Source organism: Phyllostomus discolor, chromosome 1 (assembly GCF_004126475.2).
Source record: "Phyllostomus discolor isolate MPI-MPIP mPhyDis1 chromosome 1, mPhyDis1.pri.v3, whole genome shotgun sequence".
Taxonomy (NCBI): domain Eukaryota; kingdom Metazoa; phylum Chordata; class Mammalia; order Chiroptera; family Phyllostomidae; genus Phyllostomus; species Phyllostomus discolor.
In genome coordinates, this window is record NC_040903.2 from 154697611 (window position 1) to 154713892 (window position 16282).

At 44.5% G+C, this 16282-nt stretch overlaps 1 protein-coding gene across 1 annotated transcript in view; it reads right to left on the reverse strand.

Moving 5' to 3' along the window:
• Positions 1–1435: 1435 nt before the first annotated feature.
• INO80 (INO80 complex ATPase subunit) overlaps positions 1436–16282 on the reverse strand; it is a 127071-nt gene continuing 112224 nt past the window's right edge. The window contains 8 exon segments of the mRNA XM_036017321.1: positions 1436–3022; positions 4998–5213; positions 5915–6074; positions 6379–6534; positions 7653–7720; positions 8686–8772; positions 9861–9959; positions 10582–10744. Coding sequence (XP_035873214.1) covers positions 2805–3022; positions 4998–5213; positions 5915–6074; positions 6379–6534; positions 7653–7720; positions 8686–8772; positions 9861–9959; positions 10582–10744 — 1167 coding nt within the window. The 3' untranslated portion in view covers positions 1436–2804.

Here is a 16282-nt window from a genome sequence, read left to right on the forward strand (position 1 = left end):
TTCTATGTCCTCCCATGTCTGTGGTTTTCTCTGGGTACTCTTGTTTTCCCACCACATCCTGGAGAAGTGAACATCAGGCGAAGCAACCAGAGGGTCTATGTTAGGGATGTCAAACTCATTTTCACCGGGGGCCACATCAGCCTCGAGGTTGCCTTCAAGGGCCAAATGTAATTTTAGGGACTGTATAAATGTAACTACTCCTTAACAGTTAAGTGAGAGCTTGGTGCTGCTGCTGGGTAGAAACAAGGTGCTGGGTCAGATAAAACAAGGTAGACGGCTGGATTCGGCCCATGGGCCTTGTGTTTGCAACTGTGGCCTAGGTTGTCCCAGTCTGAGTGAGTAGGCCCTTTGATGGAAGGGTGTCCTGTCCAGGGTGACTCCCCCTTGTGCCCTGAGCTACTGGGACAGGCTCCAGCCACCAGTATCTTATCTTACTTTTCATTAAACGTAGGTACAGCTCACATTTATTCCAATGTTTAATATAAAAATATGTTGGGTCTTTGTAAGTTTGTTTTGCTATAGGAACCTTTCCCCCAAGATTTTATTTACATATTTATTTTTAGAGAGAGGGGAAGGAGGAAGCGAGAGGGAGAGAACATCAATGTGTGGTTGCCTTTCATGCACCCCTAACTGAGGACCCTGGCTTGCAACCCAGGCATGTGCCCTGACAGAGAATCAAACTGGTGACCCTTGTTTGTATCAATTAGCTTATGGTAAAATTGGTTTTCTTACACTCATTTTGCCTGAAGTTTCAGTTTTTAAGAATCTATAGACACCAGGAGACTTACTGCATTTCTATTGGCTTACATGACCCCACACACAGTGAATGTGTGCCGGGACTTCAAGTGGTCTGGTTCCTGAGTTCTACACATGTATTTGCACACACATCACAGTTTTAGAAATTGGGACCATGAAGTTCCTATTAGTGGAGATTTTATATACAGGGTGGACAAAAGTAGGTTTATAGTTGTGAGTACGTGAAACACTTTATTCTTGTATTATTGTTTATTAACTATTGTATTGTTTTCCATACGGAAAAACTGTAAACCTACTTTTGCCCCACCCTGTGCAGCAGACTGCCAGGATAACCTGTCACCTGTGGTTAGGAGAAAGCCTGTCAGTATTACACCATGTAACTGCCTCGGGGTGGGCAAGCCAAGCTGCTCATACCTAAAGTTCTGGAGTCTAGACCCTGAGTCCTAATGAGCCCACACCCCCCGAGGGCCTTGGCTTCAGGCATGTCGGGCACATCCCTAAACACCATTAAAATGCCACTGAGGAAACACCATGGGGACATCCTTGTCCCACTGATCCCTGTCCTGCCTGACCACAGGAACAATGGGGGGATGTCTCCCCTTCATCCTGCCACCCACCCCCATCAAGAGCCCCACAGCCTCCACAGAGGGATCACTGTAAAGACCACAGGACACCCCGATTTACATAAAATTATCTCACTCCATTTTATTTAAGATTTTTTTCTCCAGTTAGTAAAAGAAAGATGTGTCTCTCTTTATACATATGTACAAGTTCAGTTATAAAAATAGACAGCACCATTCAAAGAGAAAAAAGGCTTGGCATTTTTCTGATTCCCTCTAATAGCTTCTGTACACAGGAGTCTGGGTTTGGGCAGAGGGAATCTTAATGATTTAAATTAAATGATTCCCCTACCACCCCTACTCCAAAAAAGTTTTAAAAATCAATCTATCTAAACTCAATTCCGCGATTTTCAGGTGTGCAAATTAGAGGCTGGCTCGCCCGGAAGCACCTGCTCCACCAGGAACATTCAGGCTGGGGGCAGGCAGAAACGCCTCCCTCGCCACACCACCCCTTTGCCTCTCTTGGAGGGAAGCGGCCTCAGGTGGCCCCAGGCTGGAGGGTCGGTTGCCGAGCTTGCCCTCTCTCCATCCTCTCCTCCTCACTCCTGCTGTCCCTTCCTTTCTCAGTGCAATACAGACAGTGCATACAGCCAAGCGGGGGCTGAAGGGCAAGGGTGGGGAGACTGTGCATTCAGGAAGGGCAAGGGGAGTCCGTAAGAGGGGCAGTGAGGATGTCCTGCTGATTGAGGTGGCTCCTGGTCTCTTTACTGGCTTCTGGGAGTCCCAAGGTGGGAGCTGCTGCTACTGTTGCTGGTGGAACCTGGAGGTTCTCTGGTGTGAACCATGCAGGACAGGGAAGGAAATGCTAGGAAAACAACTGCCTCCAGGCATGCTTCCTCTAGCCGTCAGTTGCCCTCACAAGCCACTACCTTTGTTTTGTACTCATTGCTCTCTTTAGCCGTGACCATCTGATGAATGGCATTTGGAGACCTGGGGAGATGCCCAAAGACTGGGGATGCCAGATACATGATTTCCTCCCTTCCTAGCCCTATAGGAAATCCCAGCCCTGAAAGAAGTTTCCACTGTGGAAGGCTCTTCATAGCACTTGTGGAGCCTTTGCAAGGGACATGACCAGAGCTGAAGAGCGGAATGGGATGGAGAGCGTGCCTGAGCATCCACAGGGGGCGGTCTGTGGATGGTCCTTCCTCAGTATGAGGTTAAGACGTGGCTCTAAAGTTCATCTGAGATGCTACAGGGTTGATCCCTGTCCTTGGGCCTCTTCCAACAGGCAACCCCTGAGCACTCCTCTTGAGACACAGGTGATAAAAGTGCTCACACTAACCACCCTGCCTGTCCTTCACTTGCTGCAACTGGTCATCTCTGCCCTCTGACCTGTGAGATGCGCACTGGGCAAGCCATCCAAAGACCATTTGCAGGCCAGAACTCTAGCATGTGGTTTGGCTGAAGGAAGTTGGAGGGCCCAGGTGGTTACTGTCCTCCAGATGGGTTGGTGCCTTTGCCCTGTTTCCGGACCAGGGAGTCTGGGGCTAGGCTGCTGGTCAAGTGGAGGCTCTTGGGAGTCCCAGGAACATTATTTCCTTTGCTCAAAGGAGAACTCAAGGGAGAAGAGGCGCTTGAAGGTCCAAAGTCAGCAAGGCCAGCAGGCCGAACCATAGATGTCTGCAGAGGACTGCTGGCAGAGATTCTGTGGGGACGGAGTGAAAACAAGAGTGTAAGCACCATCCTGTCTGAGCTGCCTCAGGCCTGACCTTGGTTATTTTATTGACGTCTGGGCTGGAAGAGAGGTCATGGGGGAATCCTCCCTGCTCTTCTTCGCATATTTGCTTGCTTTGTCAACTTTTTTTTTTTTTTTACAGTAAGAGGGATGTATTTTTAAGAGAAATACAACACTTGCCCAGGCCTCTCTACATTACCGCATCGACAGGGAGTAAGACAGCACCTTGGCGTTCAAGGATGGAGCACACATTACCAGTGTGGGGGAGCCGAGGGCGAGGGTGAGCTCTAACTTACTAGGCACTTGTGCACTTTCTGACATTCCTTTTTTCAACCTGGGACACCACTTGTGATTAGCTGCTATTAATTTCAGAGGATGTTCTCCACTCCCCAGTCCAGTCAGAGGGCAGGAGGCTGCCCACTCTGTCCTGTGTTCACACTTGCATGGTTCTCCTGGCGCTGTTCTCCGAGCCCTGCCACCTCAAGGACCCAGTTCCAATGTCTTGTCTTCAGTGATGGCTTCTGGGGCAACAGTGAACTCTTCTTTCCTTGTGTGAGGCAAATCCCCTTACATCTGATAGCACACTGTCTAAAATGGTATTCGATCGTTTCTTGTGCACTGGTTTTACTTTGCTAGAAAGAACTCTAAGTGTGTGTTGGGCCGACATATTTCTCATTCACAGCAGAAACTGCAAGTAATCCCTAAAGTAGTTCCTTCCTTGCTTTCCAATTCCAGTTACTGAGCACTGCTGATTGTTCTTTTGAAACTACTCCTTGTTGGCCCCCCTGCCCTCCAGCCCTCTTCTCAGGTCAGGTCTCCAGGAGAAAGCCTGATGAGTGTCATTTCTGCCCATCGTGGGTGAGATCCTGGCAAGATTGCTGTTTTCCACAGATGTGATCAGGGTTAAGAAATAGTGGCCTAGGCTCTTATCTTCACATTTGCTGAATGAACAAATAAGTGAAAGCCAACACTCCTGCAGCAGGAGAAAGGGAGGTGACTAACACTGAGCATTCTCTCTTCCATATGCCCTTCTTTGCCACAAAAGCCATATGAACTAAACACTAAGCCCATGTTTTAAATGGGTCCAGAGGTCTGTAAATGGGGGCCCCCCTTCTACCATCTTGGAGGCCCTACATTCCATCGCTGTAACTATCCTCCACCTGTCATGGCCACAACAGCCGCTTCCCTTCTCAAATCTTCCAGAGCCCCGTGTCACACCCCTGATAAACTCTGCTTACCAGGTCTCGTCTTGCTAGCCTTGACTCCCATGACTCCTCTTTAATGTAGCCTGACTGATCTGCTTGGTGGCCCCCCAGTATGCCTCGTCACCACCAACACTCTGTCGCCAGTCCAAATCCCTGGCATCCTTCTCCTTCTTTCTGAACCACAGTCTGGCTACTTTGTCTTCAGGTCCATGGTTCCTTCTTCTGGTCTACAACCACAATTCGGCCTCTCTCCCTTTTTTCACTCAGTACACATATATTGCCCTGTACTGCTGTTAAACACATTCCATGTACAGCTTCTCCTCACTGTTCTCATACACTCAAGAGCAGGGTCCATGTGTTATGCTGCTTCGCACGGCACTGAGTGCCCAAGGTGATGGATCACCACTGCCGGGCAAATGTTAAGTATGCTAGCCTGGACTACTGAAATGCAATTACTGAAATATGGGTCTCGGAAAAAACATTGGTTCTCAAGCAGGAAAATTCTGACTGTTTAAAGTAGTATAGTCCACATATTCAGCTCTGCCTTTTCACAGATCCTTCCACCTCGCAGGACAAGGGGAGTCAGGACTGTTCCACAGAGAAGCAGGGCCCCACATGGGGTCTTGAAAAGAGCTTCCTTGGCCTGCAGGTGTCGTACCCGCTCTACCTGCAGAATGTTCAACTGAGCCTCCGGACTGCCTGACCAGCATGGAGCCTGCACAGCCCCCTGGGCCTCCATACCTTTAGACACGTTGTACCCGTATGCTGCATAGGCGGCCGCAGAGGCTGCCGCAGCCCCCGCTTTGGCTCCTGCCATTGCGGCAGCACTGCCCGCGGTGGACTTTCTGCTTCGGCCCTTCCCTGTTCCTTTGGCTGTGCTTCCTGAACCCTTAGGGCGGCCTCGGCTTCGGGCTGAGTGACCACGTCCTGCAGCTGGCATTTCCTGAATCGAAATTCCTATGGAAACAAATGGGCCAAAAGTAAAAAAAGTCAATTTCTTCATGTGTTAACAGAATCTTCCCCTGACAGGGAAGGCTGCCTCTAAGGGTGTTTGTTTCAGGACCTTAAGGGAAGTCTGTGTCCTCATTCAGTGGCTGGGCCACCAAGTCACAAAGAGTTAGTAGGACTTCTGGACAGCTAAAACAGGCTGACTCCTCAAGAGTGGTTCCATTATTCCTGAAATCTCTTCTCTAAATGAGATCATCTCTAAACGAACCCCAGGGACTGGCTGCCCGATACTCACCCGCACTCTACAATATGTGTATGCCTCAGAGAGTCACCTTCGACTCCCAAATTTTAAACCTAGAGCTCCTCAAACAGTAGCAACACTGGGCCCCACAGAACAAAGTCAGGAAGGGCCCGAAAAGCTAACTAAACCAGCAAAAATAAGGGTGAGGTATGGAAGAAAACAAAGAAGTTTGAAGCTTTATAAAGTTATCATTTTGCTTTCCTTAAACCTTCTTTCTTCTTTTCACTCTGACAAAGCTAATGAAAGAATGAGCCAACAAATTCTCTTTGCTCCACGCCATGCTTCTTTAAAGAAAGTAGAAAACACCATTATCCTAGAAGGAATCAGGACCTTATCTCACATCTAAACCAATGCTTTTCTTGAGGCAGTGGACCAGGTCCAAGTCCTACAGAGCAACAGCATCACTTACCGTTCACTGTGTCTGAGACAGAGCCTGTTATGGAAGCGGGAGAGTTGGTGGCTCGAGACTGAGGTGCTGAAGAGGCTGGGTCATCCACGATGACCAGCATGTCACTGCTGCTCTCGTCAGGGGGAATGGAGCCAGTGTGCAGCTCACTGCTGATGGAAATCTAGAGGAGGAAGGATGAAGACCACCACCACTAGTCCTTGTGCCCACAGCTCCTGGCCCTTTGACCCACATGAGGGTGTGTTCCTGAGGTCCAGCCACTACTTCCCTCTCCTGCCTGGCTTCACTCCTGAGGGTTAGACACCCTGCTTTGATTCCAGAGAAGCAGCCTGTTCTCATTTGCTTTTTTCCTTATGGATTCCATGTGCAACCCCCTTCTAAAAGGCAGGAGGACTCCAGGAGAAGCAAAGCCTACAAGGTCAGGACAGTCCCCCCACTGTGATGAAGGCATCTAACAGGAGCCTCACCTCACTGAAAGGGCTGGGCATGGCTGAGTCCACGCTAATGAAGGAGTCGTCCCCATCAGCTGAGAGGTTGGAGTTATCAGCCGAGGGGACAAATGGGATCACCAAATTCACACCCTCCTTTCTCCGCTTTCCATCCAATTCATCTTCCTTTTTCTTCTGGAAACACACAAAACAAGAAGTATGGACAAATCATGGAGATAGGCACACACACAAAAAAAGTGGAGTCAGAGACAAAATTAATGATAGAAACTTGACTTTGTAAACTTCTACATTTCATTTTTTGCAATTAGTCTATTTTTAAGGAAAAACCTCATACGAAAGGTGGAAAGGATGGCTTTATAAGAGTTTGTGTATGTTCTGCCACAATAACACAGACTGAAAGGCAGGCCAGTCGCACCAAACCACAACTGCACCAAGCCCACTCCTCATGGGTCAAAGTGCACAGCTAGCCTGTGGTGCATCCAAGCAGCTGCAATGGACAGGGGTTGAACTGATGTAGTCTTGTAAGAGGGAGGGCTAATGTCTTTAGTATATTTTCTGTACATCTATTTTTACTCTGCCTTCTTTTTAAATATGCATAAGAACGAAGGTTCTTACTATACCCAAGGAATAATAGATTTTGTCATTTTTCCTCAATTTACATGTAAAAGCTTGAGGGTTGAGTGACTGAGCTATACTTAAAGATTTCTAGAATCAAGTTCAGTAGGGCTCTGTCACAGACTAGAGACCTGGAATCAGTCACACAATGTACTTGGAGAATTCTGGGGACCATATCCACCTACTGTACCTAACTGCCTTTGTTTCTACACCTCTATTAGGATTAATATGGTATACCTTTGTGTAGCTTATATTATCACTGGGTATTTATCTGAAACTTCTATGCTCAGAGCACGGATGGCATTTGATGCTAACCCAGTAATCCCTACAATGTCCTGGATGAAAAAAACATCTTTTCTCTTTTGATAACGTTTGTGAGTGTTAAAGCTATTTCAATACTAAATAGTATTAAGTAATGGGTTAGAGATGTGAGGGTGGAGTCATAAAAGAGAATCTGAGGAACTGGGTAGAGAAGGCAGCCCAGGCTAAGAGGAACATGATCCTTCATTCCTGGGACTTCTCAGGTTTATAACTATAGTGTGTACGAGGGGCATTCTTCAGGCTGGTAATAGTTCTGCTTAGCAAAAGGTACAATCAAGGGTGTGGACTTTAAAACAGAGTCAGTGTATCTACTGGAAGATGAGCATATAATATACGTAGGCTTCTAGGTTGCTGACCATCAAGGTCGTATGGTTGGACATGAGGTCCAATACAAGTGTGGGTAAGGGGAAGAAGCTGACCTTCACTGAAAACAAACTTTAACATGTGGCTGGATAAGCAATATGCTCAGATAAACCAAACAGTCCAAGAAAATGAGGCACATGCAACTGTCAGACTCGAGGGCCCAGGGCTACAGAAATGCCTGAAGCTCAGGAGGCTAACTTGTTCAAGAGGGGGCTACACCAGGGTTGGGGAAGAGGAGAAAGGCAGTGCAACCCAAAGGCAGGGCAGACCCACCAGGAAAAATAACTTCTAGAATGTAGTAAAGTAGTTCTAAACCACTAATTCTTGGACGTATAAGTCCTGGAATCCAGTCAGAACTAATGGGCTAACTCCCGAAATAAGAACAAGTCTGGAGGGCCTCACATCAGATTTACATGTCAAGGAGGGCTGGGGATAAGGATTACTAATATAATACTTTAGCAGAAACAGCAAGATAGGGAGAAATGTGGGGAAACTACTTTCCACTCTGCAGTTAGCCTGGTGGGCTCAAGCAGAAATGTCAGAAGGGAGACAAAAACAAACCAAATCCTTGGCATAAGTTGGAGAAAAAGAGATGTACAGAACTAGACTGGCCAGAGATGTATTTTTCCAACAGTAGAGGACACTGTGATACATTAGCAGAATCATGGTAGAAGGACTGGATCTAATGACCCCTGAAGTTCTTTCTAAGATTCTGTGGAATCTAATAATGTGGCATCTATCTTACCCACATTAGCCTTATAATTTTGTTTAACACCCTGACAGACGGCTTCCATCATTACATGTGACTACAGACAGGGTGAGTTTGTGTTGGGAGTACAGGCCTACTGTGGCTGCATTTCTAATCAAATGTCAAGAAGCACAGAACTGCTACGTATCACACGCAGCTGAGCTGGATAACCAACCAGCAACCGAGATGACAAGACATGTACTCTGAAGCCTCTTTGTAAGTACCACCCAGCTCTCCCCTTCAGTCCTTGTCAGCCACCCCAAGTCTGAGTGAGGTACCTTCTCTGCATTTTTCCCGCTTGCGCTTGCGCTCTTTGACTCGATTAGTTTCTTCCTGCTGCCGTTTCTCTTCTTGCCGCAATCTTACTATCAGGAAAATAAAAAAAAGCTCTGATGAAATACCTGGGGCAATCATAATCCTATTCTTTGAAACTGAAGTGGCCATATCTTTTGATATTTATATCCCAAAGTAACACTTCTATCTGTCCAAGGCAGATAACTTGTAGTTTTCTAACTTGGAGAAGGAACCAAGTTTTTAGATTCATAACAGGTTGTTTTTGGTTCCAACCATGATTCAGTTTAATTATTATAGGCCTTTCCTTGCCTTTACTCTTTTTCCTTTTTTTCAGTCTTTCAACAGCTCTGTGCTACACAGGTCAAGTGTGCTTTTTTAAAAGATTTTATTTATTTATTTATTTTTAGAGAGGGAAGGGAGAGAGAGAGAGAGAGAGAGAGAGAGTGGAGAGAGAGAGGAGAGGAGGGAGGAGAGGAGAGGAGAGAGAGGAGGTGAGAGAGAGGAGAGAGAGAGATGAGAGAGAGGAGAGAGAAACCTCAATGTGCGGTTGCTGAGGGTAATAGCTGCAACCCAGGCATGTACCCTGACTGGGAATCGAAACCTGCAACACTTGGTTTGCAGCCCGTGATCAATCCACTGAGCTACGCCATCAAGTGTGCTTTTGAATTCCAAAATGTTTTTAGAAAGTGGTGGCAAATGTGAGCACACAAGACAGGAGCTTCACTGCATTTTCTGATGCGATGCTGCAGAAGTCCTCAGAGGCTCACAAGGTGAGTGTGAAACCCATTGTTCTCAAGAGCCAGATATAAAGGAGAATGGTTTGTATGGTACAGCAGTGCACTTCTCCATCTTCAAAAAGATTTCTCTAGGCAGAACAAAGTAAATATATTACTGCTGAGGAGTCTAGGGATATAGCCTTCCTGGTGCAAATTTGTTTGAAGTCATATTTAAAAATATATGCGAATTTTACCTTCTAATCCATAACATGTCTTTTGGTTTTAATACAAAATATTAACATAAAAATGTTTCTCCCCAAATAGTCTGGCTTCGCCTACACCTGGCACAGAGCCAAGAGCCTCTTCCTTCTTTAGAAGTGTGGGGCCAGGCAAACATCTTCTGTAGGGAGGAGAGAGCATTCGTAAGAGTTTAGGGTACGTACATTTCTTTTCCAATTCTTCATCATCTAGAAGGAGACTAACCACCTCTTTGGGTTTCAAGGTATCTGGTTTGAAGTTCCCACCAGAAATCACCATTCGCTCTATATAAAAGCAGATCAAAATGTCATAACCAGGCATCCATTCTATCTTGGCAAATCTCCAAAAGAAAAACATCCTGCTCACTCTTCTGGTGAGGGCCCTCAATTCCCTACTTCTTTTTTATTCATCCTACTGGCTCATCCATTTCTAACAGAAAGGACAATAAGAACTTCTTTGCTTGGGCAACTGATAGCTAGAAGATTCAATAATAATCAAAATGGGGAAAAATATCCAAACAATAATTTCTTTGGAAATTAGCAAATTTGGCATACAATTCAGAGGCTCAGAGAACTAGGCAAGAGTTCAGATATTATCCCTTCTTCCCTGAATGTGAGAGTATGTCGAACACGGGCCATGTCTGCGGTCCTCTCCACAAGAACAGCCAAACCTAAGATGTAAACACCGTTGTGGTGGAAAAGGAGTAAGGAACAACCAGGGCAGTAGAGATCACTACTATATAGGACCTGTTCTTCTGTTTCTTTTCCTTCCTCTTTTTTCCTCCTGATTTTATTTTCTATCCCCCCAAATGTAGCTGTTTCAGACTAACAAAAGGCAAGAATCTTAGTCTAGCCAATGTGACTGGACTATTTTATTCACCAGTGTAGTACTTCCTTTGCCTCATGCTTACCTCACTCTTCTCCTTGGCTCTCTGTAAGATGCGTTCTTCAATGGTGCCTTTACAGATGAGCCGGTACACGGTAACCTGCTTTGTCTGCCCCAGGCGGTGGGCTCTGTCCATGGCCTGCTGGTCCACAGTGGGGTTCCAGTCGCTATCATAAAAAATCACCTGTACAGGCAGGACAAGAATACAGCAAAGGCTGAGGCACTCTTAGCATAAAACCAGGAATTCTGACAGCAACCCAGCCTCTCATCTCTTTGCAATGTTTGAAGTCAGGTTTTTTTCCTACAACATAAAGATGAGCAGGTATGCATTATAAAACCAAGCCAATCCTTCACTTGCCCTGGGCAAGTAACATACTATGAACTTTCCCCCCAAATTTTCATTTAAAAAGATGGAACCGCAATAATATTAATAGTTAACCCTTAGCCCTGGCTGGTGTTATTCAGTGGATTGAGTGACTTTTAAAAAAAAAGTTAACACTTACAACTTACTATTTGCCAGTCATTGTTCTGGGTACTTTTAGTGTATTCATACACTTAAATCACATAATCACTATGTTTTAGGTACTGTTAAGACTCCATTTTGTTTTTTCTTAAAAAATTTATTTATTTATTATTTTTTAGAGGGAGGGAGGGAGGGAGACAGAAAGGGAGAGAAACATTGATGTATGATAGCCTCTCGCATGCCCCTTACTGGGGACCTGACCCACAACCGAGGCATGTGCCCTGTGTGGGAGTCAAACCAGTGACCCTTTGATTTGCAGGCCAGCACTCAACCACTGAGCCACACCAGCCAGGGCACGAGACCCTATTTTAGAGATAAGGAAACTGAAGCACAGAGGAATTAGAGAATTTATCCAAGATTACAGCCCAAATATGCGGCAGGCCTGGGATGTGAGGAATGGGAGAGCCTCCTCTTTCACATTAGGCCTACTGTGATATGAGACACATATGGCTTTCTTGATTTCTCAGGCTCCCACCAACAGGGTCATTTCTTATCCCTTGAATACTAGGGAAGACATATTCAAAAGTTCCTTGGCCACTCTAGTTTGCTAAACAACAACTAACAACAACAAAAAACACTGCCCCCTTCCCATCCCATAAGTGATCCTAAAACCAACAGGCTCCTGAGTCCTCAGTCCTGAGGCCACCATCCAACATAGTGGACCCCTTGCAAGAAAGCCAGTTCAAAATGGCCCTCATCCCTCATGCATCCTCCCTATATTTAATCAAGTCACCAAGTCCAGCCAGTGTTTCTTAAAAAGTGAACCCATTCTTTTATAGTATCCCTGTCCCTATTCTGGACTAGGTGCTTACCACCTATGTCTGGTTCACTAATGCTCTCAGACCAGCTCACTAGTGCTTCCTAGGTTTTAGCCTACTTTGGTTACCATTCCAGACTACTCTCCTCTCCACCAGCTATGCCATAACACATCAAGTCTAAACTCCCCTTAATAATCAGGCACTACTACACTGAGTCAGCTTCATTTCTATTCTTTCCTAACACAAAGATACCCTTTCCCTTTCATCAGATGGGTCTCTTCAGTGTTCTTCACTTGTATTTCACTTGTTTGTACCACTTGTTGCTCAAGCTGATTTTCTGACCTAGAATCCTCATCTCTTCTCTGTTGGTCCTTTGATTCTGTTCAAGCTTCACCATGTCCAAGAAGGCCTCCCTCATTTCTCCTGCCTATAACGATGTCTCCTTTTGCTACTCCTCATGAATTTCTATTAGAAATAATAATAGCTAAAATCTGTTGAGCACTTAAAATGTGTCTGGCACTAGTGTGTACACATATCTCATTAAATTTTCACTAAAACCCTATGCATTTCCTTCATCTTATAAATTAGAAAGAGACTGGCCTGAGCTAATAGCATTAAAAGTCTCTCCCCGCCCTGGCTGGCGTAGCTCAGTGGATTGAGCGCGGGCTGGGAACCAAAGTGTCCCAGGTTCGATTCCCAGCCAGGGTACATTCCTGGGTTGCAGGCCATAACCCCCAGCAACTGCACATTGATGTCTCTCTCTCTCTCTCTATCCTCCTCCCTCTCTCAAAAAAATAAAAAAAATCAAAAAAAAAAAGTCTCTCCCCCACAACCTGCTCTATTAACAACACCTTGCATTTCCTACTCTGGTCCAAGTTTCCATTTAATCACTTCTTCTATAATTGTCCAATTATTTCATGGGCACTATTTAAAATATCTGCCCATCTACAGTTATCAGAGGACAGACAAGATCCATCAGTGCAAACTAGAATCCCATAGATACTAATTGACTGATACTAGAACATCTCAATACTGGACAGAGCCGCCCTGGCTCATATGGTTCAGTGGGTTGAGCATCAGCCTGCAAACTGAAAGGTCACTGGTTTGATTTGGGGCCAGGTCTCCAATTGCGGGTGTGCAAGAAGCAAGTGATAGATGTTTCTCTTCCTCTTTTTCTCCCTCCCTTCCCTATCTCTAAGTCTTAAAAACAAAACAAACAACAAACAAACAAAGTTAGAGCCTAAAATGTAAACTGAATAGTGATTTGTCTCTCTTGAAACTGTTTTTCTATGATGCTTTCCCCATTGCTTAACACTATTCCTAAATGATTTATTTGTTCTTTCATTAAAAATGGAGGCAATTCTTCTATTCTATGAAGAATTTAGACTTCAGGTGAAGATGAACAAAAGGCATCAGCATTTCCTTTTTGTTAATCCTCACCTGAGGATATGTTTATTGATTTTAGAAAGAGGAAGGGGGAGAGAATGAAACATCAATGTGAGATACATCAATCAGTAGCCTCTTAAAACATGCCCCGACCAGGGATTGAATCCATGCAACCTAGGTACATGCCCTGACCAGGAACTGAAGTTGCAACCTTGTGGTGTTCAGGATGACACTGCAACCACTAAGCAACCTGGCCAGGGCAGCATCAGCATTTCAATGCTTTGCCTCTACTAATTAAACCCCACTGGTGTTCCCTTTGTCTTGCTTCTATATGAGGTACGATCCCTCAAGTTTTAATATAGAATTCTTGGGGAGAAATGACAAACTGCCTGCTGAAGAAATATATTGTAGTGAAAACTTATGTTAATCCATAATGTCTACAGACCTAGGATTTTCAAGTGCACAATGCTTTCACTTGTAGAGGAGCATAGCAAACCTGACCACAGGAAGTTTGGGAGCTTCGATAAGATATGCAAAATTCTAGAAAACCCAGTTTAAACTTTCAAGAAGAAGAGAAAATAGTTAATAAAAGGAGACAACTTGCCCTAGCTGGTGTGGCTCAGTGGATTAAGGATTGGCTTATGAACTGAAAGCATTGGTTCAATTCCCAGTCAGGGCATAGGCCTTGGTTACAGACTAGGTCCCCAGTTGGGGGGCGTGCAAGAGACAACCAGTTGATGTTTCTCTCCCTCCCCTCTCTCTAAAAATAAATGAACAAAATCTTAAAACAAAACAAAAACAAAACAAAAAATCACCAATTGGACTAGGGGGAAACATTACTTGCTTAACATGCCAAAATGTGGAAAAGGAGAGCTGATGTCACACCTAAAACACAGAACTTTTAGTTGTCCAAGCCTGAGGCAATGGACAACTAAATCTATGAATTTACAACTAAATCTATGAATGGACAACTATGAATTGGTTCAGCACCAATTCATAATGGGGAGTTCTATATTATGAATCACGTCATAGGTGCTTCCTTAACATTTACATTTTTCCTGGAAATCTCAGTGTCGACCAAACCTGATTCAACTTGGGTTCTTTTGAACTCATAAGTAAGAAGATTAAATAAAGCCTAAGGAGATAGGCTTGCAATTGAATTTCATGCACCCTCCCCACCAAATTTAGTGGCTATTTATCATTTGAATGGATTAAAAAACGTGAGGGATTTTAGGAGGGAGAGAGATAACATAAGATTCTATTTGGAAAACTTCTTAGCCAGGAAAAAGAGTATGAAATATGTATAAGTTAATAAACTAAAAGAAGAATGAGAACTAAAAACCAAACTAGATGTATGGTTATCATTTGACAATAAAATTAACATTGAATCAACCATGACTTAAACTTGGGGTAGGGCTGGGAATCGAGGAGACAATCACAGTGGACTGAGAAGACTCCGTGTTTGGTAATCAAGTTTATGGAACTCAATGAGGCATTCTACAGAAAAACAAGTAACAATGAAAGGATTAGAAACAACTGTCTTAATTAGGAAGATTAAGCAAGTCAATCCACAATGCGTGACCCAGCAATGACTAAGGGCAAATATATTAATAGCATCTTCATGAAGTCGTAAACGCCATACTGGACAGGAACGACAGCAGGAAGGTGAGATCAGGTGAGGTGGAGCACTAGCTATATATAGGTCAATGAGAAGGAATTGCAGGGGATGAGTAACTGAAATGGAAAACAGGAAAATTTCAAGAGGAACTCCTCACCTTCCCCCCAAAATAGATCAACACTTGGAGGGTGGAAGGAACTCTTTCTCCCCCAAGAGAAGGGATGGAAGTTCAGTCCTTTGGGAGGGCTGAAAACTGTCCCATGTTGTCTCAAGGGACAAAGGACTTCTCACATTGCTACCAATGAACAAAAGCTCCTCAATCTCTCTACACGTAAGCATTTAAAACAGGTCTGACACCAACAAAAACAAACAGAGTAGGTCACAACAACCCCTCACCAAACAAAGTCAAATGAAGAGAGATCCCTACTTCAGCAAGAATACACAAAGAACAACACAGCTAGTGAAGGGCAGCTGCCATTAATCACATGCTCAAACCATGTTTTTATTAACAGAGTGGGCCAGAGTCCCACTGTTTATAAACACATGTTTATATATGCATTCTCAATCATGACAGACTGAGTTTTTACTGACATTTTAGGCTGACTAACCTCTTCCTTGTCCATAAATGGTTCTGGGGATCTTCCAAAGCTAAATAAATCTTGGGACAAAGGAAAAATGCCAGGCAAGCAGTAAGGCCTTTTTTTTCTAATAATATAGAGTATAACCTGACTTCACACAAAGCATAACCTAGGAATTCATTTCAATCTGTGATCTCATTTTTCTGAGTATTCCAGAAGGTTTTAATTTACAAGTGAATCCCGAAGCCCTCCTTTCAAAATTAAATGTAAATTATTTTGGAATAGGGAACTCGGAATATTCAGGACCTCTCTTTAGTCCCCAGCATGAATAGGGAATTCCTATTTCTACTCTTCTAGCTATGTGTTAGGGGCTATTTTGGTTCTTTGTGGCTGGCAGGAGCTCTTAACCCCACAAGGCAAACCATATGAACAATGGAAGCAGGATGCAGATCTTGGCCCCCCTCAAATCTGCATATTTTTTGATCACTCAATTGAATGACTATTCCTTAAGAAACCATAGACCTTATCCAGCCCCATGGCCTTAAATGGTCATCTCTGACCTGATGATTCCAAAATACATCTTCAGCCCCAATCTTTCTCTTGAACTCCAAACCCTATTGTCTGGGTGACAATGCCACTTAGTGTCTGCTAAGAATCTTGAACTTAACCCACCCCAAACCAAATTTTTGAGTCTCCCAATCAAACCTGCTCCCCAGCCCCCACCAATATACCCCTTAATCAGTAACGTATCTCCATCATTCCAGATGCTCAGGTCAAATAAATTAGACTTCTCTTCACACCTCCTCTATTCCCACATCCAATCTAGCAGCAAACTCCACTGGCTGTGCCTTTAAAATAC